The sequence below is a fragment of the Caloenas nicobarica genome, chromosome 9, assembly GCF_036013445.1.
Source record: "Caloenas nicobarica isolate bCalNic1 chromosome 9, bCalNic1.hap1, whole genome shotgun sequence".
NCBI lineage: Eukaryota > Metazoa > Chordata > Aves > Columbiformes > Columbidae > Caloenas > Caloenas nicobarica.
The window spans coordinates 19,366,881-19,391,632 of NC_088253.1; the positions used below are offsets into that span (position 1 = coordinate 19,366,881).

At 38.5% G+C, this 24,752-nt stretch overlaps 2 protein-coding genes and 1 long non-coding RNA gene across 5 annotated transcripts in view; 1 reads left to right on the forward strand and 2 right to left on the reverse strand.

The window, feature by feature from the left end:
* Positions 1-810, reverse strand: part of LOC135991916 (uncharacterized) — a 93,389-nt gene extending 92,579 nt beyond the window's left edge. For both annotated transcript variants that reach the window (XR_010606668.1, XR_010606669.1), the window contains exon 1: positions 599-810. This is a non-coding gene — a long non-coding RNA (uncharacterized LOC135991916). The remainder of the gene's footprint in view (positions 1-598) is intronic.
* A 976-nt stretch (positions 811-1,786) lies between these two features.
* CMC2 (C-X9-C motif containing 2) lies at positions 1,787-16,338 on the reverse strand. The gene is made up of 4 exons (XM_065641202.1): positions 16,207-16,338; positions 10,212-10,348; positions 5,869-5,940; positions 1,787-3,794 (listed from the first exon to the last, which is right to left on the reverse strand). The coding sequence occupies exons 2-4, from the start codon at positions 10,290-10,292 to the stop codon at positions 3,720-3,722; spliced, it is 228 nt and encodes a 75-aa protein (XP_065497274.1). The 5' UTR covers positions 10,293-10,348; positions 16,207-16,338; the 3' UTR covers positions 1,787-3,719.
* Positions 16,339-16,466: 128 nt separating this feature from the next.
* CENPN (centromere protein N) lies at positions 16,467-24,535 on the forward strand. 2 transcript variants are annotated; one of them, XM_065641101.1, is made up of 11 exons: positions 16,467-16,527; positions 16,896-17,077; positions 18,207-18,252; positions 19,272-19,328; positions 19,696-19,772; positions 21,234-21,410; positions 22,109-22,210; positions 22,759-22,816; positions 23,224-23,339; positions 23,961-24,084; positions 24,381-24,535. In XM_065641101.1, the coding sequence occupies exons 2-11, from the start codon at positions 16,907-16,909 to the stop codon at positions 24,494-24,496; spliced, it is 1,044 nt and encodes a 347-aa protein (XP_065497173.1). In that variant the 5' UTR covers positions 16,467-16,527; positions 16,896-16,906; the 3' UTR covers positions 24,497-24,535. The 2 variants fall into 2 exon arrangements, with proteins under 2 accessions (XP_065497173.1, XP_065497174.1); XM_065641102.1 differs by having other exon boundaries at positions 23,227-23,339.
* The last annotated feature ends 217 nt before the right edge of the window (positions 24,536-24,752 follow it).

Here is a 24,752-nt window from a genome sequence, read left to right on the forward strand (position 1 = left end):
GAATCACTAATAAAATAAACTGCAACAATGCCAGTTGCCTTTGAGGATGACCTTGTGTTCCTGGCCGCTTCCAGAGCCGGCACATCAGCCTGTTCAAGCACCCTCTGGAACTCTGGGCAAGAGGAACGCCTGTGCTGGGGCACGTCATCGCTGTTCCTAAAAGACCTGTTACAGCTATAACTACACATCCAGGGTGTGGGGAAAGGGAAGTGTGGTCTTCTGTTCCTACCAAACAACGTAAAGAGGGTTCTTTACAAAATGCGCATCATTCCCTCCTGTGATTTGTGATGACACGAGGCCCTGAGCTACGGCCCTGCTCAAAGCTGGGCTCAGCAAAGTCCAACCAAAATTGCTTATTTCAACAGTGCTGTTCTGATCAACAACTTAATTAAAAATACAAGTGGCGGATAAAATAGGATTGTGCAACACAATTTGGCATCAACAGGTGATCAACATCATCTCTGGAGCATTTCTGGGCATGGGGGCCATCTGTGAGAACTTCTGGCCCGAAGGACCCACTGAGGGAACGTGAGGAGCGTTGAGTGAGGAACGTTGTTTTTGCACCTGTAAATCTGAAGGAGTGTGGGTGTCACTTTACCTGAGGTAGAGCCCATGGCTGGACCCCACAGCCTCCAGGGACGAAGCCAACCACACCAGCACCCCGCACACAGCCCTTCTCGGGACGGAGGCCGTTCCTCAGCACATCTGCAGCCGCTGGGCACGGCCGGGCTGTTCGGTGACCCCGGGCCGGGCTGTTCGGTGACCCCGGGCCGGGCAGGGCGGGAGGACCCAGCTCCCCGCTGCGCCCTCCAAGATGGCCGCCCGGCCACACGCCGCCGCCGGCTCCGGGACGGGACGGCGCGGCCGCTGCGCGGCGCTGGCGGCTGCCGCGGGGAGCGGGGCCGGGGCGGCCGCCGCCTCAGGAGAGCGGGCCGCGCCGGGGAGTCCGCGGCGTTCCCGGCGGCGAAGGGAAACGCTAGCGGCCGAGCTGACCGAGCAGCGCCGAGCTCTGGCGGGCGGCCCTGGAGCAGCCCCAGGAGGCGGCCGGGCCGCCCTGTGGAGCTCGGTGCGGCCGCCGTCCCCGCCGGTGTGGGACCGGCTGCGAGGCTCGTCCGGCGAGCGTTGGCGCGACAGCCTGAGGGGCCCGGGGAAAACACCCAAAAACTCGCAGTGTTGTTCTTGCAGGCTGTAAAAAATTTCCCAGCGGCGTCTCAGCTCAGCGCCCGGAGGAGCTGCCGCCGGCCCTTGGGTTCCCAATGCAACACACGGGGTTGGAAACCGCCGCAGCGTCGTGCTGGAGGAGAAATCGGCTTAATGTTTCACATACTTACTTACTGACAAAATTCTCTAGCCCTAGGTTGCTGGCAACAAAGGTCAAGAACAGTTTTTAATCAAAGGTTTTATAAAGATACAGTCTTGCCTTTAGACCACCGATTTCATGCTAGCAAAACACATATTTTTTAAACCTGTTCTTTCAGCACCTTAATTATTACAATAAAGCGCTTTCCCGGTCCTTACGAATAAGGTTTATTTCACCCACCATGTCCCCTACTCAACACTCAGGTCACTTTAGGAAAAAACACATTTACCATTTCACCCTTACCCTCTTTTGGATAAATCCGATGTATTATTACAACAGTGTTTCTCTGCTTCAAGATCAAATTGGCAACATAACCCCCCTCAAAAAAAGGAACGAACCCACAGGAATTGTATCTCACAACTAGTGGGCAATTAGCAAAGAGACACAGAAGGACAAACATGCTCGTATTTCACTAGGTAAACGAAGTTTATCTGGAAAATAGATTTATTGCTAGATGGAGTTCAAAGTGTCAATAGAAATTGCGCATGGCATTTGGTCTTTCATTCATTACGCACATTGATCTTTGAAAATATGATTCTGACTAATGAGCTGTGTTAAATGGCTCTTGGATTTTTATTTTAGTTTGTTACTATTCTACTGAAAGATCTGGACTTGAAAAAGGTGATGAAAGAAAGAAAAGCTTCAGTGCTTCTGCACTCAGATATCAGCTTCTCAACCTTATCTCTAGGACAGTTCTCTATTTATTTATTCAAAGATTACAAGCATCACCAAATGCTATTTAAGAGCTTGCCTGAAGTAGATTTTGTCATCACAAATAGAAGAATCAGGGATGCAGAGCTCCCAGTCAGGGAACTTCACTATGAAGTGCTCTTCAAAAGTATTCTGAAGACTACTGATAAAAAGACTGCACCACTTCCAACCACTAAAGTATTTAATTCAAATAATGCATCATTTACTTGTTCTAAGAAAGCAGACAGCATGTCAAAAGATGCAGAAACAACTGCCTCAGTTTTCGTGGAACTTTCACTGAAAATTGTCATTAAGTTTTACAAATTTAACTGGGTCCATCCAGGTATTGAAAAGTAAGAAAGATTATTCTAATTAATCTTTCAAAATAGATCACAAAATACAGCTGTCTTCCAAAACCAGGTGCATGTACTAATTTCAAGATTGAGTGTGAACAACAGTTCTTACAACAAACCATAGAATCCATTGTAGAATAGACACTCTTCTCTGGGTGCCTAAATGAGACAGTTTATTTGGCCCAATAACATTTATTTTTCTAAATAGTCTTTTGTTGGTAGGCAGAACAGAAGAGTCATTTAAAAATAAGGTGAATCCAGCAGACACCCAGAGAAACGGCTCTATCACTGCAGAAACCAACGCATTTTAATATCAAATCTTCTGAATTCAGACACTTGTTCAAGACTTTCTGCAGTTTGACAGCAAGTGAACAGGTCTTGTGGGGTGACAAGGCAACTTGGTTAGTACACCACTGTTGACTTGCCTCACTGAAAGGCAAATTACACTTTATTTCACTTCAGCTGAGTTTTCCGTCAACAGCAACAGTCATAATTTGACTTCAACTTTGTACCAGAGTATGTGGAAAAACTATTTAGCTTGTATTTTTGGCAGCATTCCTCTTCAGAAATCACTCAGCACACATTGATTGTACTCAACAAAAATCAAGGCAATGCTTTGCAAATCCCTGGAAATGTTCCACTCTGAATTTCTAAAGCCGCTTGCTTTGGGTATGATGAACATATTGTCCTACGACAGTCTACACTGTACATACGGTTGGCAGGAAGGATTTTTAATCTTCTCAGTGGAAGATGGTAGTTTCATCATTTTAGCTCCAATAAAAATACCAGAAATCCAATTATTACTTGATAGGCAATTTTCAATTTCAATCCACATCTGTTTAAAATTTCTTTTGCCGATTCATTTAAGCAGTGTTATCACAACATTACAAAGAGTGATGGAAAAGTCATTCGGTGTTTTGCAAGAAGGAAAAAAACCCAAGAGATGAAAGAAAAACTGTTAAACACAAAGAAATAAATGCAACTCAGCACAAGGCAGGGAATATGGCAGCCTTGAATACATAATACTCCACAATCCCTGACTCCTCATTACTTAGCAATCATAACAAAGCTATGCCCGAACAAAGACTTGCCACCATAGTTTTCTTTTAGAGGTCAAAAATTAAGTTGTGAGCGACCATTTATTGGTTTTTTTTCCCCACATTGTTTGCCTTGCTGGGATTGAGTATGTTTTAGGTGTATTTATTTTTTGCCCATTTCATAAACCACAGGCTGAGCATTGGTGATGTGAAAGCAGCATTTGCCAACTTTGAGCCGAGCGTCCCTGTTGAGAAGCAGCTGTCCAGCTCCAGCACCGCTCACTTCTCCGAGCTTTTGTGAGCATTAATTATTTTCCGTCGTATCTCCTGGTTCCTGGCCCTTTTCTCTTCATACTGGAAGACAGATAAGGAAATTAATAGATCAGCTGTTAACATTAACCAGATAAGTCAAATTTAAAAGTGTAGCGACCGTTTATTTCTCAGGAATAGAAACAATATCTTTGACTGATGCATTGGAAATGCAGTTCTTGTTAATATCTATATATTGGTTCATTTTTACTCTGAAATTAACATTTACTTGATTAAAATACCTGTTTCTAAGTTGGAGGTTATTAAGCTAAAGAGTATTAGAACATTCTAATAAAGAACATGCAGTTAATCTTACGAAGGAACTTAATTATACAGCCATCTTACCTACTACAGCTGCACTTCACACATGAACTAGGAAAAAACTTGCCTCAGTGCTATTCTAGAGCACAGGTCAGGTGCTTTTCCTTTTAAAAGATACTGATTAATGTGTGTCTGCCTTCTGAAACAAGAATTTTTCATCACAGACTTGGTCTATTTTTGATCCTGGTTATTAATTATAAGCACAGATAAAGTAGTAACCCAAGATAAAAGGGCCAAAGGCAAATTTGGGTTGAACCAGGGTAAGGTGTTTTGAGGGTTTTTTTATGGTTTAAAAAAGAAACACAACAGAGATGGGAATCTAATGTAAAATGAAATTAAGAAATCCTTCATGGTTTAGATTTATTCATAAGAAGACCATGCTTTCAAGTGTGTCTCCGCACTAGCAAAAGCCTGGAGATGGAAAAGCCAAACCTTCTTTCATTGCGGCCAAAAAGGAAACCTTTTCATGGCTAAAAGAAATGAAAAATTTAAAATCAAGGCATGATTTGGCATATACTTCATGAGAAGCAAATTATTCTTGGCCATAAGTTAGAGCACATATTTGTTCAATTTTTTAATAATTTATGTAAGAATAAAACCAAAGTAACCCAGAAATACTCAGTTCTCCATATAATGTAATAAACTACTAAGTAGATTGTTTTTGGAAAGGATTTGCAGTTTTTCACTCATTATACTGATTCATTTATAACTGAAATAATGGTCCAAAACATTACTTAACATTTACAGAATGCTTAACTTTTTCCCATGCCAATATTTAATTTTTCAGTAATCCATCCATGTTTTTTTATAGAATAAGAACAATGGATCTTTAAAAGCTTCATCTGTACCTAGTTCTATACTTGTGAACAGCCTTTTGGGGGCTTTCTAGTAATGACATATCAGTGTAACCATATCTTAAGAATGGAGACAAATATAGCCATCAAGAACTCCTTTTAACATAAAGGCTTCAATGAAACAAAATAACATTTTATTTTCTAGATCTGTGCTACAGTTTTTTCTGGGGTGAAAAAAAAAAAAAGTATTTGATACTGGCAATCGAAATTAATTCCCACAGGCTGACCGAGGGAAAAGAGTGGTCCCAAACTGGTCCGGCTGTCATGCACTTGAAATCTCCTTTTTTAGACAAAATTGTGAAATTTATGTCAAAATCAGCAAGTACAATTTCAAGTGAAAAGGTGTGTGAAAAGTTCCTTTTTGTGTTCTGTCATGTAGATGTGACAACCGTAAATACACAGACCAGCTGATACTCTTCTGAAGATGTGCCCATTAGCTGGTTCATCTGCTTGAACTCCTCAAGCCTTCCATTCCCTCACATCTGCAGTTGTAGCACTGCAATGAGTTCATCCTAAGCAGCAATATTTTCATTTAGGGCCTAATTCAGCAGCTCATCCAGTAGTATCAGTCAGCATAACCGACTTCAGTAATAAGTGTTACTCATGCAGAAGAGACCATTACTGCTTTATATTCTATTCTGTGCAAACACCACTACTAAAAAAAAAAAAAAAAAAAAAGAAAAAAAAGAGAAAAAAAATCAGAAGCAACCTGTGAAGTTTCAGTTCCTATTTGCAATATTTGTTTGGTTAAAATGAGTGTTTGCCTATTTTTGTATATCCAAAAATAGACCATGCCATTTGTTGAAGCCAGATTTTCCAGAATGTGTTTACTTTTCAAGGCCTATTTATTGATTTCTACTACTTAGGAAAAAGCAACCCTATTTCTATTCCATCGACCTTTCTTTTAAATTAAATTTTTAACTTGTAGTAAATTTGTTTCTTACCTCTTTCTTTAAGCACTTCCGCATCTCACGGTCAATATCATTGCAATGGCCAAAAAATTTCAAAATGTTGTGCTGATAAGTTAGAGGGAGAAAAAACAAAATTTACAATTTACAAAGGTTCCTTCCTCTGAAGCTCTAAATTTCTTAGAAGTCACATTTTGCAACATTTCCTGGTCTTCATTTCCTTTTCTCTTTTTGTAAAAAATAATGCTTTGTAAGTTTTTTACTGAGTAGCCAGAAATTAGAGCTACTCCTGAACCTCATTTGAACCACTCTGAACCTTGCTGAAAATTGAAGGTACCATGTTGTATAACCAGACTACAATAGGATACCTTAGCTGAAGCTATACATTCTAAATGTAGAACATATATTTTATTGATCTAGGAATCGGTCTTCTTACAGCTTTCACTCACGCTAGCTTGAATAATGTACAAAAAATAAATATTCTGAACTCCAGTTTGTGATACAGAAAGATGTAAGGAGATCTAGAGACATCTTGGAGGCAACATCCTCTGTGCTTTAGTTTTCATTACTTCTTCATGACCTAGAGAGGCAAAGGACCTGATGCTCCATCACCTCAACCACATGAAGAATGTGTTGTTAGTCCAAAACAAGCAGGCACTGGGTTTAAATGACTGAAATGTTAGAAGCAGTATAAAAACCAGGGGATTAAGTTTCTCCAGATCTTGAGATTAACAAATAAGATGCATTTACCACCTTGATGACACAGCTCAACTGTGGACCTTATGCATACTCAAGTGTTCCTTAGTTTCTGAACAACTGCAGGCACTGTCTTCAGAAAGACATTTCCCAGCTAACCTGAGGATATTCACCATAAAAATCTGTCCTCTTAGCCAGGATCTCCTGAAGTGATTTCATATCATCAGCCATCAAATCGCTCTCAGAATGCATCCTTCTCAAAGGACATCTTTTTCAGAGGTGCTTGCTAACATGACACGGAATCTCATAGCAGAGCATCTGAGCAATTCAGAAGAACTGAGTGGAGGTTTTAGTAGATATTTACAGCTGTATAATCGATACAGACAATTTGACCAATCTTTTAGAGAACTAATGAATTAAAAAAAAAAAAAAAAGGCCATGAAGAACAGAAGAAGTGAGAGTGAAGTCACTTCTATATGGCAGAGGGAAACCTATGTGCATTTCTACAGCTGATGAGCAGCTAGATGGATTTATACAAATAACACAGCAAAATCTGTTAAGAATTCAAGCAGTGGCCAAGTTGCAGCCACTAGAACACGACTGAAAGTAGAAGTGGGTTAATAAAGATTATGACAAACATTTAACTATAGCAGTGCTATAATTAGCTTGTTTATACCTCTCTGCTTTATAAAGGGCAGCAGATGACCCTCTGAAGCAGTTGCATGTGATACATGGTCACTTCACTGCCAGCTGATCTTGATTTTACAACCTTTTCATTTCAACTAATACAGATTTAATTTTGTATTCTGTTCCCACACCTGCATGTTAAATTTCAAGGTGATTGCTCACGTTTCAAGCCAAGTCCACTCTCTAGTGCATACACTGAGTTGAATCTGTTTATTTAGCTTGATTCCTAAGCTGTCAATTTTTTGGCTCACATTACGAGGAAAAATGAATCAGTTTCTCAAAAATAGGTCTTACGCCTATTCCAGTGATACCATTGCAAGACAATATGCATTTGTTTCAGCTGCCACCTGTCAAAATAAGTCCTTTTAAAACACACACGTGGCACCAGGGTGCGACTGTTAAAAGAAAAAAAAAATAATCAAGATAATGACATCAAATAGGAATCCCATTAACCTCTCCTCACTAGAGGCAAAACTCGATCTAATGGGCAGGTTCGATATTAGGAATAAAGTAAATCAAACTGACTTTTGTGAAAATACACACACAGGACACCCAATTAAAAATCATGCTTTTCATCCCTCAGGAATATCAATTTAAATTGCAGACAAATACTCTTGGGCCATTTTGGCATTATAACAAACCAGCAGGTAGTCACTGACTACTGATTTAAGATCACTGACTTCAGATTTCAGCGACTTCAATTTTAAAGGAATATTTCAGTACATTCCCCTTGAATTTTAAATGAAAAGGTATCAACTTCCTTTCAAGCAGGTGTGAAAGGAGCCACCTTCACCCTTTCTGTTCTGCGACCGCTGGCACTAATACCCTCGCAGTGAGCACAAGACTGACAAACGTCATTCCTCTTCATGGAAAGATCAATTTCAAACAAAACCAAGAGAATATAATCCTGTGCGTGACTATTATTGCTGCTCCTAGTCCCTTCAAAAGTCAAACTGGCAACAGCTCCCTTTGAATCACGCGCTGCCACAGAATTCAATACACCTTTTAGTTCCAGTTCCCTCTGAAAAATCAAGGTACCCTAAGAAGCTACATTATACAAAAAGCCTATGATGCTTATATATTAACATTCATTTTTATCAAAAAACCAACCAACCAACAAAAAACACAATAATCAACCATTACTTTAAAGTAGTAAATTAATATTTCTGGATTCTCTAGTGAAAACATAGAAAGCCCAACTATGTATGTACCCGAAGCAGGACAAATCCTAGTGTAGTTTTCTTGATAGGCTTTGTTTTCAGAATTATGAAAAATTAATGACAACATTTTCATTTTATATTGCCTATAGAAGTTTTATTCTCCTCTAAACGGATAGTCACTTTATTTGGCAATCCTAGTGATAATATAGTATTTAATGTACAATTAGAGTCTTCTCAATTCTAGCTACTGAACACTTTTAGCTACATTACAACATTAAATGTGTTTCAAACACAAACAAAAAATCAACTAAAAAAAAGAAAAAAGAAAGTCTCTACAATATCTCAAATTATCTAAAACATTTTTAGGCAAATTAAAATTTTAAAATGCACTAGAACAGCATAACTCTTACACTTAATACAACTTTTTGTTTAAAGCTTCAGCATGTTCTTTACAAGAACTTTGTATCTTAGGTTTAAAAAATGTTGACAGTGCATAGGAACAGAGAGGTGATGGTAGGGGGAGCACCACATATGAGATGGCACCAACAGATTCCAGCATGCTTACATGGCAAGATACTGCACTACAAGTGCCAACAAAAACAAACTAAATGTTGCTGAACAAACTCAGTACAATATACTCATTGCAAGTGAATTTTAGTATTAAAATTCTGTTCTCTTAATTGTTGTAATTCAGAAATCATAAGAAAGTGTGGTACTGCAAAAGTTTTATTATATGTTAGCTTAGCTACTTGAAAATCTGCAAAAAAATGTTATCCCTCTTTCATGCAAAACGTCTTCTCTCACATTTCATGTCTATCAGCCTTGGTTTTCTTTCTGTAATGACTTTTGCAAACAAAAATTTAGACTTCTGCTCAAAACAGGAAAGCTAACGTATGTATTGTCTTAAGATTTATGGACAACTGCATTACAAAAAAATTATAAACATCACGTCTGAACAGAGACGTAAAAACATTGTAGATTGTAATGGTGTCAACCATTGTTTCCTCATTCATATTCAACATTTAAATATATCTTTTTTCTCAGTGGAAACAAATTGAACTTTTAATGCATTAATAGAGAAATATATCTGTACAGAACATCGGTTTAGAGTATATGAGAGAACTGGTAAAATAATTAACAATATTGCAACAATGCTGCAGATATCTTTACTTCCACCTCAGGGGCTGACTCTTCTATATCTAGAGGTTTACTACAGAGCAGATTTTTTAAAAAGGCTCTTAAATGAGTGAGATGAAGATTCTATCTTCTTGAAGCAATGAAGAGCCTTGAGAAGCCTGAAGACAATTTGGCATTTTACATCCTTGGGTAGGTGCCTATTAAGAAGGTGGAAGTCAAACAGTAACTGGCATTTAGCTCTCAAGCACTAAATGTAAGACACCCTGCGTGTCCGGATCGCCATCAGCACATCTGCTTATAAATAGACTGAAGCATCTGCCCACTGGACAGCTGGAATATGGAAATGCTGTGAGCATGCAAAAAAAAAGGGGCATTTGAAGTTGCTTTTATTATTGTTTTTTTGAGAGGCACACAGTACTAAAAGGTGCAGAAATTATTTCAGTTCTTAAAATAGGTCCACACTTGTCAAGCTGTAGGACAGGAAATTTTAAGGCACGTTTTATTTCCTAACAAAATCACTGGCAAAATTTTACACACAGTCATCAGATACTTCTTCAGTGAACACGCACTAGCTATGTTTCATGGCTGTTCTGCCGAGAGGAGGTTTTTCCTCTCTATGATCATATAATAGTCTCACTAATTTATCTGACACTCATTTCCCCAACCCACCCACTCTTTTCTCTGCTAAAAACTCCTTACCTCCTTATGACACTTCTTGAGCAGACTGATAATGAGGTTACATTCTTCAGTGTGCAGATGAGGAGACAGGTCTGGATGCATCTTTAGTTCAGGATAATTTTAGTAGTACAAGGACAAGAATCTGAGAAATCTTCCACCTGCCAACATTAAAAATATGAAAGTATAAATAAAAAGTTTGACTGAATGACTTAAGATATTATCACACAGCTTAGGACGCATTATTATTATTATTATCATGCAGCCTAATATGCATCATTTATATTACACATTTAAAATAATTAAAACCAGCACGTCTGTTCTTCTACAGAGCCCAAATGTTAAAAGTTAACTACAAGTTTACATTCTTTACTATCCCGGACATAAACATGCATTTGGGATTTTAATTTTCAGGGACTCTCTAGTAGCATTAATCTTTCCAGAACTGCAGATTACTCCAGTTTTCTTCTTTCTAGCTTAAAAATCTAAGTATATGTCATTTTATTTCTACTTTATACAAAAATGGATCGAAACAGGAAACACAATATTTCGTTGCAGCACTCTGAGAACTGGCATCTTTTTTAGTTATCTACCTGCTTTTAAAAAAATCCTGGCTCCCGTTACATCCCATTAAAAAAAAAAAAAAATTCCCAGAAGTAATTTTCAAGATCTTTCATTGAAAAGGATGAAAGCGCCATATGACAGTGGCTGAAATGAGATGCTATCTTTGTTGTGGAAGATAACTTCACCAGGGAGGGAAGAAGAAAAGTCCCATTCATACCAGGACAAATAGTCTCACCTTGACAAAATTCTACCTGCACAACTGCCACTGAATTAGAGAGATGCCTTCTTCTGTTTGTTTACTTAGTATTTTGTCGTTCCCCCTCCTCCCAAAGAGATCACGTTTCTAGCTGCAATCCATCAGGCAAACACCACTACAGCTTGTACGAAGCAGCCACCACTGCTTTAACACTCCAGCTAAACAGATAAGTTAAATACTAGTAGCCAGTGTCAGATTTTCCAACTGCAAAATCCCAATATTCAGCTGCAGTGCTGGCAGCTACAATCTGTACTACTATTCCCAGAATACTCAAGTAATATATTCAGCTTGAAGAGGTACGTACACTCATTTACACAATATTTCCCATCATGTGTTCATCTTAACAAGAGTTATAGTCCAATAAGCAAACTAAATTTTAAAAAATCCAAACAGATTTAGACCCTCTCGAGACCCATGAGAGTATGTTCCGTGCAGTGTTGCAAACACATGCAGGAATTTATTTCAAAAAATCTTCCCCCATACTATCTGGAAGTCTAATATTACACTACATATACTCTTAGAACAGAAGTTGGGAACTGTACAAGTTGCTTAAGCATCCTATTCAACAAATTAGCAAATGAACCTTTAGAAATATGACAGCAGGAGCACGACTGTAACAGCAAAGTGATTAAGAACCCTGCTGTGTTATTGCCACCAGCTTTTGATTGCATGCCACACGAAGTCAATATGTTTTAAATTTATCAGTAGATTTTTTTGATAGCCCTGGAGTTGGCATTCCCTTGAGAGGGCGACCTGCTCAATGACTGCGTTACTTTAATGTGTGTGAACCCAGTTGATTATTGAATCTCTTCATCATTCAGCCTTCAGGTGCTCTGCCTGAAGCTGTCACCTGGGCTGGCTGGCTCAGGAGAACCCAAGACCAGTGTGCCCATGAAAAAGGTGGCAAACACATCAGCACGGGCCAGAAAGTCAAAGGGAGCATTTCAAGCAAAGAATCATTATGTCTAAACTAAGCTTGGTAATCACTGCCGTCGTTTACTAAATTATTCTCAAGTGGATGGCAGCTACTAATGCCACAAATAGATGGGCGACGCTGTGTGTCATCAATTAAAAGCCTTCTAACAACTCAAATGAATTTTCCAATGGCACCTCTTGCAGGACAGATGCTACAAATCCGAGGCCCTGCCTGTCTCACCAGTTCATGGATCAGTAGTCCTGAAATTCATTTTCAAATAACATTCAATATTAAAACCTTGCAAGTTCAGTTACCAGATATGGTCCTCAGTTCACACAGGCCATGATGGATTAAAGCAACAAAACACCGCACAGTGGTCAGGGAAGGCTTGACTGGAGCCGTTAAGTACTTGTGAAGTTCATGACTGAACAGTGTTATCAGTGTTCAATACTCTATTTATGTTTAGGAGTGTCAGGTTAGACAGTGATCTAGAAACGATCAGAGAAGGTTCAAATATTTTTGCTGGAGGGGAATGACTCTACCAGATGAAAGAGTTTCAAGAGGAACAAAAACGCGTATGAAAAAAAGGACAGGATGAGCTATTAGTTTCCTCATTTTCTTTTTAATAACGTTCTAATCTAAAATAAAGATAGCAAGTTGCCATCTTACCAGAATTGAAGTCCACACGGACAGAATTTTATACAGGTGGTAGCTCATAAGAAATCTAAGTATGAAAAACCACTAAAAAATCCCCACGAAACCAAAAAAACTCACAGAAAAGAACTGTGAATAAGCAATATCAATTGCTCTGAGAAAACTACTAAAAGAAATGCTGGATAACGTCAAGGTAAACACGCAATTGCTGTAGAAGAAATATTAGCAGTGAAGTAGAAGGACAATATTAAGAAAATACAGGAATTGCTTTAGGAGGAAAATGGACTGCAAAATGTTAAGCAAGCATTAGTATCTGAATTGCATATTTGGAGAGAAGCATTTAGATGCACTCTTTATATAAAGGCACTGACATATTTCACTGGGTCGCACAAAAATGGTCTGCCCTGTAATGTGCTTTATATGAGATTTTGAATTCTGTGCAGTTTTTCCCTTCCTTGTTTGAAATTACACTATGTCTGTATCTAAACAATTTTGTTGAAATGCCTTAAGAACGACTGCAAATTTCTATAAACCATTAGCCTCTGAAGCTAAAAGACATGGCTAAAGATGATTAATCTTTCAACTTCCTTAACCAGTTTCTATATCTACACTATCCTTCAGGGGGGAAAGAAAAAAAAAAAAGTCTGGTTCCAGTATCATGTTCTGTGTAGTTTATCTTACAGTGGGGAAAATGGGGGATGTTCTAGTTGTATTGTTTCCAACCTAAGCCAGATAAAAAACACCAAACAAAGACAGACTAAACTTAGAAGTTCTCTGACAATGATACTGACTTTCCAATGCTAATATTTTTCTTTAGAAAAGTAATACTCATCATTTCTTGCATAAGCAATCCTGGACACTGAGCACATCAAATTGCTAAAGGTTTCCTAACAAGAAATAACATGGAAGTTATCAAGAAATGATACTCATTCCTAACCCAAAAGCTGATCTGTGCACATGTTCAATACATTAAATATTTAATATTACTGTGCAAAAGGAGCCTACACATATTCTGCAATTCACAGTAATATTACCAGGTTTGGGATACAACAATGAAAGAAAGGTTTAAATCTAGATACTTGTTTTCCTAAGATGTTTTTTCCGTATCTCCTTAAAACATGTTAGAAGACTATTTCTTAAACCAAGTTTTGCTAATTTTCCGTTTAAGAAGTTGCACGCACAAGCCATTTAACTTTTTCAAGTTTCTAGAGTAAATAGTTTAAAAAAAATACATATCGCTCTGAAAGATTACTTCTTAAAGCAAAACGCAAATCCTCGTGTACCAACCCTGAAGACAAAAAATTGTATCTGAGCGTCTACATTGCTAATCATTAAGCTCCTTAACCCGAAACAGTGAGCTGTGTACAATGCAAACTGCACACATTGTCTGCAAACACTCAAATAATCCCAGCAGGCGGCAGCAGGACCTTGCAAACGAGAACACGCACTGACAGAGGGAAGGGCAAACAGATCCGCAAACTCTAAAGCCACCATGTCACTCACCATGTGCAACATTTACTTTTGCACTTCATTTCACTGTCTAATTTGAGCAAGACCAGACATTTTGGGTTTAAGTTCTCAGCTACATAGTATTGTTCTGTTTGGCTTTGGAGAAAAATACTTACAAACCAACCAGCTCTTTTGCTTACTCAACTCATGGGTGTTTTCTGTAAGATTAGACAAAGTTTTAGCATAAAAACGGATTCAGCTCCACACCTATTTGGGGTGACCTGAAGATATCATTCATGTCACTTCAGCAGAACTTCTGCATTCCTAGTATTATCTTTCATGCACAATATATAAATATTTTTTATGATAACAGCTTAAAATACTCAGAAGATCAGTTGTGAGAAACCACAGTTAAATACCATTTCAAAAACCTACAGAACTCTGAACTAAGGACGCCCTTTCCAGCTTTCAGTGACATGGTTAACGTCTTCCAGATCGGGACACTGAAGTATCATTCTGTGCTGATCTCCTTAAGGCTGTGATTAGGCACGTTGAGAATGACCTCGAACTTTCCAACATTTCCAAGAAATTCAGCCAGACACCTTCACTTTAATATGCTGAGTTCAGCTAAATCTTATAAAAATTAGTCACAACCTGTTGAATTTCAGTCTGCAAATCTATGCACTGGTTTTCTGGTATTACATATTAGAATGTGGGGGGAAGAAATAATTTAGATACATATCTATGAAAACCTGTAAATAGTAAGGAAATGAAAAACTGGAGAGTGGAGATTATGTCTACTTGAAAAATGTTTTCATATGATGTAGATTGCATTAACTTGCCCTGAACCTACATAATAAAAAAAATTTAAACCCCACTTTGATAAATAAGATTCATACTGAGTTTAGCTGGTTTTCGGGGGTTTTTTTGTGTGGTTTTTTGGTTTTTTGGTTTTTGTGGGGTTTTTTTTACATAACCACTTTCTGCCAACAATTCAACATCCCTCACATCAGCAGAATGAGCACTCGCCTACTACGGTTAGGAGTAACTATCTGATGAAACTACATCATACTTGATTTCATACTTAGTAAAACAAGTTAAGAAGGTGTTAGTCGTAACGAATACAGCAAGTTGAACACCAACTCGACTACCAAGTAATTTCTACATCTTTATTTCTGGCTAAAATAAATGATCAAGTAAAGCAGAATTGGGTGTTTTCACCTCCTGCGAATTATTTAAGGTCATATTCATAAAACAAACACCAGCACAGTCATGAGACAATTAGTGGAATATTTTATCATTATATGTAGCAACTCACACTGCACAACATAACATTGTATCACGGAAGATTACAGAAACAATCTGTTTCTATGACTGCTATATCTTTGAAGATGAGAATATAGAGTCAGGAATGACAAGACCCAGTGTAGCACTGAATCACGCCGAAAATGAGGTGCTGTCACCAAATTCCCATTTGTGAGCTGCTCTTGTACTTCAGTGCCATCCACCAGACCAGGCTTCATTTCATTACCATTGCATTCATTTCCTGATGCAGCAGATAAGAACACTATAAGTTTCGTACTGCCAGCAGGATTTTCTGCCTTACTGTAGAACTGCTCTTCGCCTTCGGAGAGAAAGCGACCAAGAGGATCACGCTCCCCTGATGGAAAAGACAGAAGCTCAGCCCTTGTGCAGCAGGACCCTGAAGAAAGGCACAGAGCCCTTGGCAGAACGCACACACCACTGGTGTGACACAGCTTGGCTGCCAGGGGACAGGGGCAGCTATGCTGTTACCAACAGTTATGGCGAGAAATGAGGCCCAGTGAACTAACCCACACTGGTTTTGGTCTGGAGGTTCTCGGTGCTCCCAGGGGTCCTTAAAACGGAGCCAGGATGGGCACAGACACAAGGAAAACGAGCTTATGACAGCGCAATGGAGAACCCCACGTTCCCCCTCAGGACAGCCCTCCTGACAGCTCTCCCCGAGTCCTGAAGGGGGATGCACGGTGAGCAGAGTGGTCCCGAGCAACACGGCTCCCCCAGGGCCGGGCGGGGGAGGAAGGAGAGCGACGGGACGGGGGAGCGTCCTCGCACACCCGTGTCCTTCAGGGCTAGACACGAAGGACGCTGCCCGCTGGGGCCAAGGCAAAGCCTCCCCTCTTAGCCATCCTCGCACTTACTCCGGTCCCCAGAGGACGAGCCCGGCACCGAGACCGACCCACCAGCCGCGCTGCGCCGGGAACAGACGCGGGAAGCCCAGCCAGACCCGGGCGGAAACCGCCTCAGCGCCCCCGGCAGCCGCGGGAAGAGCGGTCACGGCACCGGCGCCTGCGCGCGGCGGGGCGGGAGGCGGGGCGCCCTGTGATTGGGCGGTTCGGGCACCGTGCGGAGCCTGATTGGGCACTTCGAAAGGTGGGCGGTGCTTGGCGCTTGGCGGGAGGGAGCACTGGTATGTGTGCGGCTCCGCGGCCGGGCGGCTGCAGCGGCTGCCCGGGGCGCAGGTAGGGGCGCGGGGTTCTCTTCTGTTCTATTTTATTCTGTTCTCTTCAGCTACGCGGCTCCCTTGGTGTCCGCCGAGGGCCCCTGGGTGCCCATGGGATCCGACAGGCAGTAACGGCTCTGGGTGAGGGCCAGCGCCCCATCCCTCTCCAGACACTGACACCAGGCCTCGGTCGGTGAGGGAAACTTCTGAGGGCTTGGGGAAAAAAACCTCGCTGTTGTTGGTGTCCGCCGAAATTTGTGTTAGTGCCACACTTAGGACTGATGCCAGTGTTCTAGTCGTGCCTGGGTGCAGCTTTGTGTGCTTTTCTAAGGGAGCAAGTCTCCCGAGCCCGCCTGTGCCTTCATCTTTAACGTTTCAACTTTTCAGGTGGCTTCATCATGGACGAAACTGTTGCTGAGTATATCCGAAGGACTGTCCTAAAAATCCCACGGGATGAAATCAAGACAATGCTACAGAAATGGGGCTTTCTCTCTGAGACGCAGCTGCAGACCATAAACTTCCACCAGATGAAGGACAACATTTCTCAAGACGTTGTTCAGTGCTGTGAGGTAATCCTTGCATTGGGAGCTGCCTGTCAGTGACCGACGGGACACGTGTTGAAGCACCATCGAAAAACACTCTTATGCATAACCAAATTTTCTTTGGCTGTAACACAGCATCAGGTGGCAGTTTGTAGTCTGGAAAATGTAAAGCTGACCTGGTAATACCATCAGTTTAGTCTTATTCATAAGAGTGCAGGATTGGCCCTTACTGAGTATGGAAGTACATGTTTGAGCTCTAAGTTGCACAACGCAGATAAAAGCTCAGTGTGTCAAACCTTTAAGAAATGGGTGTATTTCTAAATTGTAAAATAAAGGCATTGATTGAGACGTCTACTCATTACATAGTGCTGATTTAAATCTATTTAGTACAGTTAAGCTGTACAGTTTAGCACTAGTTTATAGCTTTTAGACTTTTCCTTGGCCAGAGCTACTTCCATTCAGTGTACTGTAAGCAGAGAAAGTTTTCTGATCACCTACTTAGGTACTCTGATTTTGGCGTACCAGGAATCTTTATATGTACCAGGAGTCTTTACGTAGAATATTAAAACCCAGATAGAGACAGTTATTACTGAAATCTCAAATTGTATAGTTTTTTGTATCATTCTCTATGAATTTCATACCCAAATATTAATTACATGGGATGTAGATCAGGATGCAGGCAAGAAATGGTCAAGTTATTCTTGTGAGATAGCAAATGTCATGTTTTAAAATAGCTTTTATTTCTGAAACATCTGTAACCATTCGTGTCATGGAAGTTCTTAAAAATCTTTTCAGGCTGTAAAGGTTAAATAAGGAGGAATCAAGCATGTTTTCTGACAATGAAATACTAGTCAGTGTTGCATAATGTCATGAATGCCCATTAATTTTCCTTTCTAATTGCTTGTACATCATACTATAGAGACAATGTTCTTGCTGCCTCTGCAGAAACACATAAACCTTGATGAAATATCTTTCATTACTGATTTCTCAAAACTGAATTGTGTGCACATTGGGAGAAGGTGTAGTGTCTTTGACGAGAGTGCGCGGACTCAGTGCAGTGTAATTTAAACTACGAATGCTGAGATTTTTCACCTGCTAAACAGTGTGATAGAGAATTCTGGACCTGCAGTTCACTATGCACTGTTATTCTTTCCAGGAGAATTCTGCAAGCATAAAGCAAGCAGCTGTCCTAGATATAATTTGTAAGTAAAAAAACCAAAACAAAACAACCTAATAAAAATAACATGTTTATATTTTTTCTGAGTAAATTGATAATGCCCTTAATTACATAGCAATTGTCCTAGTGAGGTACAGATGCATTTTAGATGATGAAACTTATTGGAGCTGAGTTCTAAAAAAAAAAAAAATTCAAAAGCTCAAAATCAACAAAAACATGTTTGCTGCTTCTGAGGTCTAGCTAGATGCAAACTGTGGTAAGCCACATCCAGCACACACACAGAGATCATAGAATCACAGAATGGTTTGGGTTGGAAGGGACCTTCAAAGCTCCCCCAGTGCCACCCCTGCCATGAGCAGGGACATCTTCACCCAGCTCAGGTTGCTCAGAGCCCCGTCCAGCCTGGCCTGGGATGTCTCCAGGGATGGGGCATCCACCACCTCTCTGGGCAACCTGGGCCAGTGTTTCACCACCCTCAGTCTAAAAAAGTTTCTTCCTCATGTCCAGACTGAATCTTCCTTCCTTTAATTTAAAACTGTCATCCCTTGTCCTGTTACAAAAGGCCCTGCTGTTTGTTTCCAGTGTGCACCGGACCCTAAAATCAGCAATATCGTGCTGCAGTAGAGAGTGACATAGGCCAAACTATTGGCAAGTGCTCCTGGTGGAACTCCTGTCTCCAATATTAATTCACAACCTCATTATACCATAGTTTAAATCTCAAGTTTTCTTTTAGCAGTCTACACTTTTGAGTTTAGACTAAATTTTGGCCATTTCAGGTAAAATTCTTCTTTAAACACTGAGCCTTGAAGATACTGTTTATTAGTTGCTTAACCAAATTACAAAAGATCCTAATTTCTTAATAAAAACATTTTTGCTTCTAGGTTCACATAAGTGGTAGTTTAAGAATGCTGAATAAATTATATTGCATTATCAGAAGTAATATTTTTCAAATAACTTGGTCGTAAAAGTATTATAAAATTATTTGTACCTTTAGTTACTGTTTGATAATACACTATGTTACTGAGCAATTCATATCTTTCTTAGACAACCACAGCTACCCAAATAAAAGAATGTGGAGTGTTTACCAGATGAACAAAACAGGTAAAATGCCTTTTCTTGTTGTAATCTCACAGTTCTCAGAAATTCACTGCAGTGCTGCCTCATATCATACAATTAAAATACAAATATATTCTAGTATTTTTTTCAATAGAAATATTCTTAGTTTTTTTAGAATACTTTTTATTAACTTCTCAAGCAATTTTTAGAAATTAGTAACTACTAATTAAATATTAATCTTTTCTCTATATAGCAATAATGAAGCTCAAATTAATAATAATATACAGCTTTTCACATAAGGCTATGCAACTTCAGCTTTTTCTGCTTAATTTTGTTTCAGCAAAACTGTAAAAACACCTCTGAACTAGTTTTTGTAAACACAACTCTTTTTTTTTTTTTCCTTGTGTAACAGAGGAAGAAACAGATTTTTTTGACTTAACAGATTTCAGAAAAAAATTTAAAAGACATCTTCGGTCAGCCTTGAAAAATGTAAGAATAAATCCATTCTAAATTTGTTACACAGCTCTGGTGTCAAAAGATTGTTTTCATAACTTTCGCGAGATTGTTTGTTTTTTTCCTTAAAGTCTGCATCAAAAATTACATGGAATTATTCATTTGGGAATGGTAGGAACTGCATGTGAAATAGGAAAATGTATTGCATATCTGTTCTAGCAACTTTACAATTATGCTGGAGTGAAATAAAAATGTAAGTTTGTTTTAAAATATGGCAAACTTCAAGAAAGGCAGTACATTTATGTTTTCCATCAAATCTTTGCCCTGTTTGTACATGTTGCCTCACGACGCTGATATTGCTTTGTCCTTTTACCCAATAACAATACAGGAAAACAAACAACAACAAAAAAATTGGATCAAACAGAATATGAGGGGATTTGAAGTAGCCAATAGGGAGGACAAGGAAGTTCTGTTATTATGACTTGGATTAGTAGCAAAATTGTCAACAGCAAGAAGCAGCTTCTAGACTACAGAAATGAGCATGGCAGGAAAAAATGGAAAGGAAATACTATAGTTTCACTTTTCTACTGAGCAATTTGCCAAAGCCGTGTCTTTAGCTCACCAGCTTCATTTAAGCCGGGTACTAGAAAACGCCTCTGGCTCGTGAGCTGTGTCACTTCTTGACACACAAAGGATTCCTGCTGGCAACAGTAGAGGGCAACAAATACAAATCACACTGACAGATAATCAGCTGCACTTCATAGAACTCTATTATAATAAAGTTCTGCAATATTTTCATTAAAAAAGAAAAAAATCCATGAAAACTTTGAGAAGTGATGTTGGTCCAGCAATTTAAACAGTTTATGACCTAGTTGGACTAAAAGCTTGACTAGATGTGCCTCAGTCAAAGGGAGGTGTTTTCTTTTTTTTTTTTTAAAGGAAATTTTCCCACTTTTATGTCACCCAGATTGAGACAAGGTAAAAAGAAGTAACCGAGGGAGGAGCAAATCCAGAAAAACAGGAAAGGGAACCTTTTTCTGATTGTGTATTCTTGAGCAGTGATAAATTTTATATTCAGGTCTAAAATCACAAGTTGATCAAAAGCTGATTTTCTCAAAAATTGGACATATTGGAAATATTGCCACTAGTTCTCCCTCTACATAGAAATCTTTTCATTGTGGTGTTATTTAAAAAAAAAAAAGGCATTTTTAATAAGCTATTTTGATTTTCACCCTTCAGAAGTACATCAACAGGGACAAAAGTCATATTAGTGTGAAAGATTATTTTTTAAATTTTTCTCCAGTTTATAAGGTTATCGTGTTTCTGTGTAAATTTGATTTCAATACAATCTTGACCACACTAGCGGGATCTGTTTCTTATTCAAGCAGTGGTGCACTAAATTATGTTTGGGTCTTGTGAACGTGGGGTGAAGAGACAACAAAATCTTTTTGGGAGCCTGAATATGCTGGTAAATCAAAGCTTTTATTCTTCTGTTAGGTCACCATCAACTTCAGAGAGTATGAGAATAACGCAATCTGGATCCGAATCGCCTGGGGAACACCATACACAAAACCGAACCAATACAAAACCAGCTACGTTGTCTACCACTCACAGACGCCCCACGCTTTCATTTCGCCTTCAGTGCTTAAGAGCAATTTGCCTCTGCTATGCCAGGTATGGAATAAAACTGTATGGACCTTGACTTCACCACAGTCACGTAGAGCTAGAATTGTGTTAGCTTTTAAGAAGATGGGTAAAGATTCGTCACTTAATGTAACATACTAATTTATATAATAAAAATGAGGCAAAAAACCCAATCTTTGTGACCTTTGGAATGGTGTATTGTGAATAAATTCAGTTTACTGGGATTTTTGCTGACCTTGAATTGTTCTAATTTCTTAAGCAATTGTTAGGAATATTCAGTTAAATTGTCTCATAGAAGTTGAATATTACATCAACACAGTAACTTCAATAAATGTAAGAGCTCCTCAAGGAATGCTGTTAATTAGGTTTAAAAGACATTGTCTCTGAACTCTGCTGTCAGCGTTGGTAATTTTTCATTTTTTTTTCTCTAGCAGACTTCTGTAGTAGTAATTAAATTATTTTATTAATTTATTTATTTTATTTATTTTTCAGCTGATAAGGCTATATGACTTATCTGGTTAATCCTGTGAATGCTTTTAAATATTAACCCTAGCTTAATAACAGCCTATTCAACATTTTTTTCAGATACGAGAATCCTTCTAGTTAAAGGCAGTTGCTTACCTTGAAACAAAAACATCACAATGTCTAGAAATAATATATTTTTTCCATATTATGAACACAGTGATAATTACGACTGATGTTAAAACAATTCCAATTTTTATTTAAAGGCCCTGGTTGTTGCTTCCAATTACCAAGACATCCATGAAATGGAGCTTCGAAGTCATTCTTTAAACTCCCTTGAAGATATGGTGTTTAAGAGATACAGCCAGGTGAGCCGCTTCACAAGTACATCCTAAGATAAGTCTTGCTTTTTGTTTCAGGCCTAGTTCTCACCCTCTAGCAGGGGGGGAAATTTACCTCTTCCAAGAGACCTTCAAGTTAAAATAAAATTGAACTGCTGAGCTGGACAGCCTTTCGTTAAGGTAACGTCACAATGGGGATGTAATTACTTGGTATCCTATCTAATCTTTATTATTGTTATTCCTGATGGTTAAACTGAGTCTAAAAATTGTATGAAGAATTCAGTCCTAGGATTTTTTAGCATAATTTCACTAGACTTTCAAGAGCAATAACTTGAAGGCTATTAAAAGGGGCACTTAGCTTTGCTCCTCTCTGTAAAACTTTTAAGTAGGGAAATGTTTGCAAATATAGGATAGGCATTCTTTTCTCAGAATACAGCTAGGCTTTCTGACTTCTAGTAATTGTCAAAAATCCGAAGAATACTTTCAGAATGAGAAGTAAAAAGAAATCTGGAAAGTTCTTTTCAGCTACAGCCTCTAAAAGTGGAAGTGAACTGAATTTTATTTTCTCCATTTAGAACTTTGAAACTTATTGTCCGAGACCTCTACAAGAAAGCACTGTAGCACAAGAAAGTGGTATGTATATTTTAAATTAAACAGCAGCTTGAATGTCGTTACTGCTGGCTTCTGAAATGAGATTCATAATAGGAAATACACATACGTTACATTCCATGGTATTATCCACCCTGGTGGGTGTCACTCCGAGACGTGTTTCCCCCTTGACTGTCACCGGACACGGTTATGAAACCAAAACAACCCAATGCCCAGTATCTCCTTCCACATCAGCTTAGGCTTATCTCTTGGTAAGAACTGAAAATATAAATGATGGACACAGCAAGCTTATGAAAAAAAGATCGCAATTAATTCTTTAAAATTATTATTTTGAGATTTTCACTGGAGTAATCCCCTCAGCAGAAAATCAATATTGTATCCGCTGACAAAGTTGTCTTTCTGTTTTTTTTCTTCCCTACAATTTTCCCCAGCAGCAGGTTTAAGGATAGTCCAAGAAAACATAAATGAGAAAGAAAGAATACAGAGAGTGAATCGGGACACTTTCGGTGATGGTCCCCAACCAAAACTCGAATTTGCAGAATATAAGGTAGTAAAAGCAACAATTTTTTTATTCTTCCATAACTTTAATATAGCGGTAGCTACCTTGAATTGCAAATTGAAGAAATATTAGATTTTTTAATAAACTTTAGAGAGGACATTTTAAAATAAAATAATTACAGGTATCTTTAAGAAACAGATTTGCATTGAGGTTTGTTCGGACTACTAGATTATGTTTCTCAGCTTTGTGAATTAAGCATTTTGACTTGTTTTTGCAATAAAGGGAGACTTACACCAGCAGGGTGTTGGAGCATGAGAAATTAACAGTTATTTGAAGTACATACAAAGCTCACACTACATATAGCAGCATAATTTGACTTTTGTAATGATGCATGGATTTTATCTGATGAACAGATATTAAATTCTAAAAGATACTTAATGTTTTACAATATTACTGAACAAGCTGCCCCTTTCAACAGAAAACTGTTTACCACATGGTGGCACCCTCTGATTTTATTAAAATATTCCTCCAGCTGGAATCATGTTAACATTAAAAAAATAGGCAAGTAAGATACAGTCTTGTTACATTTTTAATGTAATGTTTAAATAATATCCTATAAATAAAATATATTCATTGCTTCTACTCCCTGGTTAAATTTTGTGTTCACAGCTTGAGACGATGTTTACAAGTGATCCTAAACTGGAGGTTTTGGATAAAAAAGAACCGTTCAGATGCATGGTCAAGTTTCATAGCCCACATCTTTTAGAATCGCTGAAATCCTTGGCACCAGCGGGTAAGTGTTCCAACTCCTTAAAATGGAGGAAAAATCTGCAGTTAAATATTTTTATCATCTTGCATTCTGCTTGTATCTTGCATAAGGGAGAACCTTCAGAGTTTGTTTAGAAATACATAGAAGTTTAGCAGAATAAAAATGTTACCACTATAAAAACTTGTGTCTGGGTACAGCCAGTTTGGTTTTAGAATTACTAGTTTGTACATAGATACTCAAGCTGTGGTTTTAGTTTTAGAACAGTTATGAAAGGTAAATATTGGTTGAGTTAAGCTATAATTATCTGTCTTTCTCTCTAGGTATGGCTGATGCACCACTTTCACCACTACTTACATGTATACCACATAAAGCTAGGAATTATTTTAAAATTAGAGAGAAAAAAGGGTTTTTTCCAGGAAGCTTTGTAAGCCCTTAACTTCAAATTGATTCATAGAGAAATATACAACTCATTTATTACTGGTGTTAATCTAAATCATCATAAACTCTAAACCAGATTTTAAAAAAATAACTTGTTGGATAATATTTTGAAGTTTTTTCCAAATTATTACTTCTTTGAATTACATTTTTCCACATTCATTTTGAACAGAAGAGTTAGCCCTTTCCTTTAATAATAATAATAAAAAAAAACGTTAGTTGCAAAGCTTAAACAGAGAATGTGTGGTTATTTTAAT

Excerpts from the sequence above, each read along its gene's own strand:
- CMC2 (XM_065641202.1), bottom strand. The coding sequence starts at position 10,292 with ATGCATCCAGACCTGTCTCCTCATCTGCACACTGAAGAATGTAACCTC. Across the intron at positions 5,941-10,211 it reads TCAAGAAGTGTCATAAGGAG|CACAACATTTTGAAATTTTT; the intron begins GTAAGGAGTTTT and ends CTAACTTATCAG. Across the intron at positions 3,795-5,868 it reads GGAAGTGCTTAAAGAAAGAG|TATGAAGAGAAAAGGGCCAG; the intron begins GTAAGAAACAAA and ends TCTGTCTTCCAG.
- CENPN (XM_065641101.1), top strand. The coding sequence starts at position 16,907 with ATGGACGAAACTGTTGCTGAGTATATCCGAAGGACTGTCCTAAAAATC. Across the intron at positions 18,253-19,271 it reads AGCTGTCCTAGATATAATTT|ACAACCACAGCTACCCAAAT; the intron begins GTAAGTAAAAAA and ends TATCTTTCTTAG. Across the intron at positions 23,340-23,960 it reads TCGAATTTGCAGAATATAAG|CTTGAGACGATGTTTACAAG; the intron begins GTAGTAAAAGCA and ends TTGTGTTCACAG.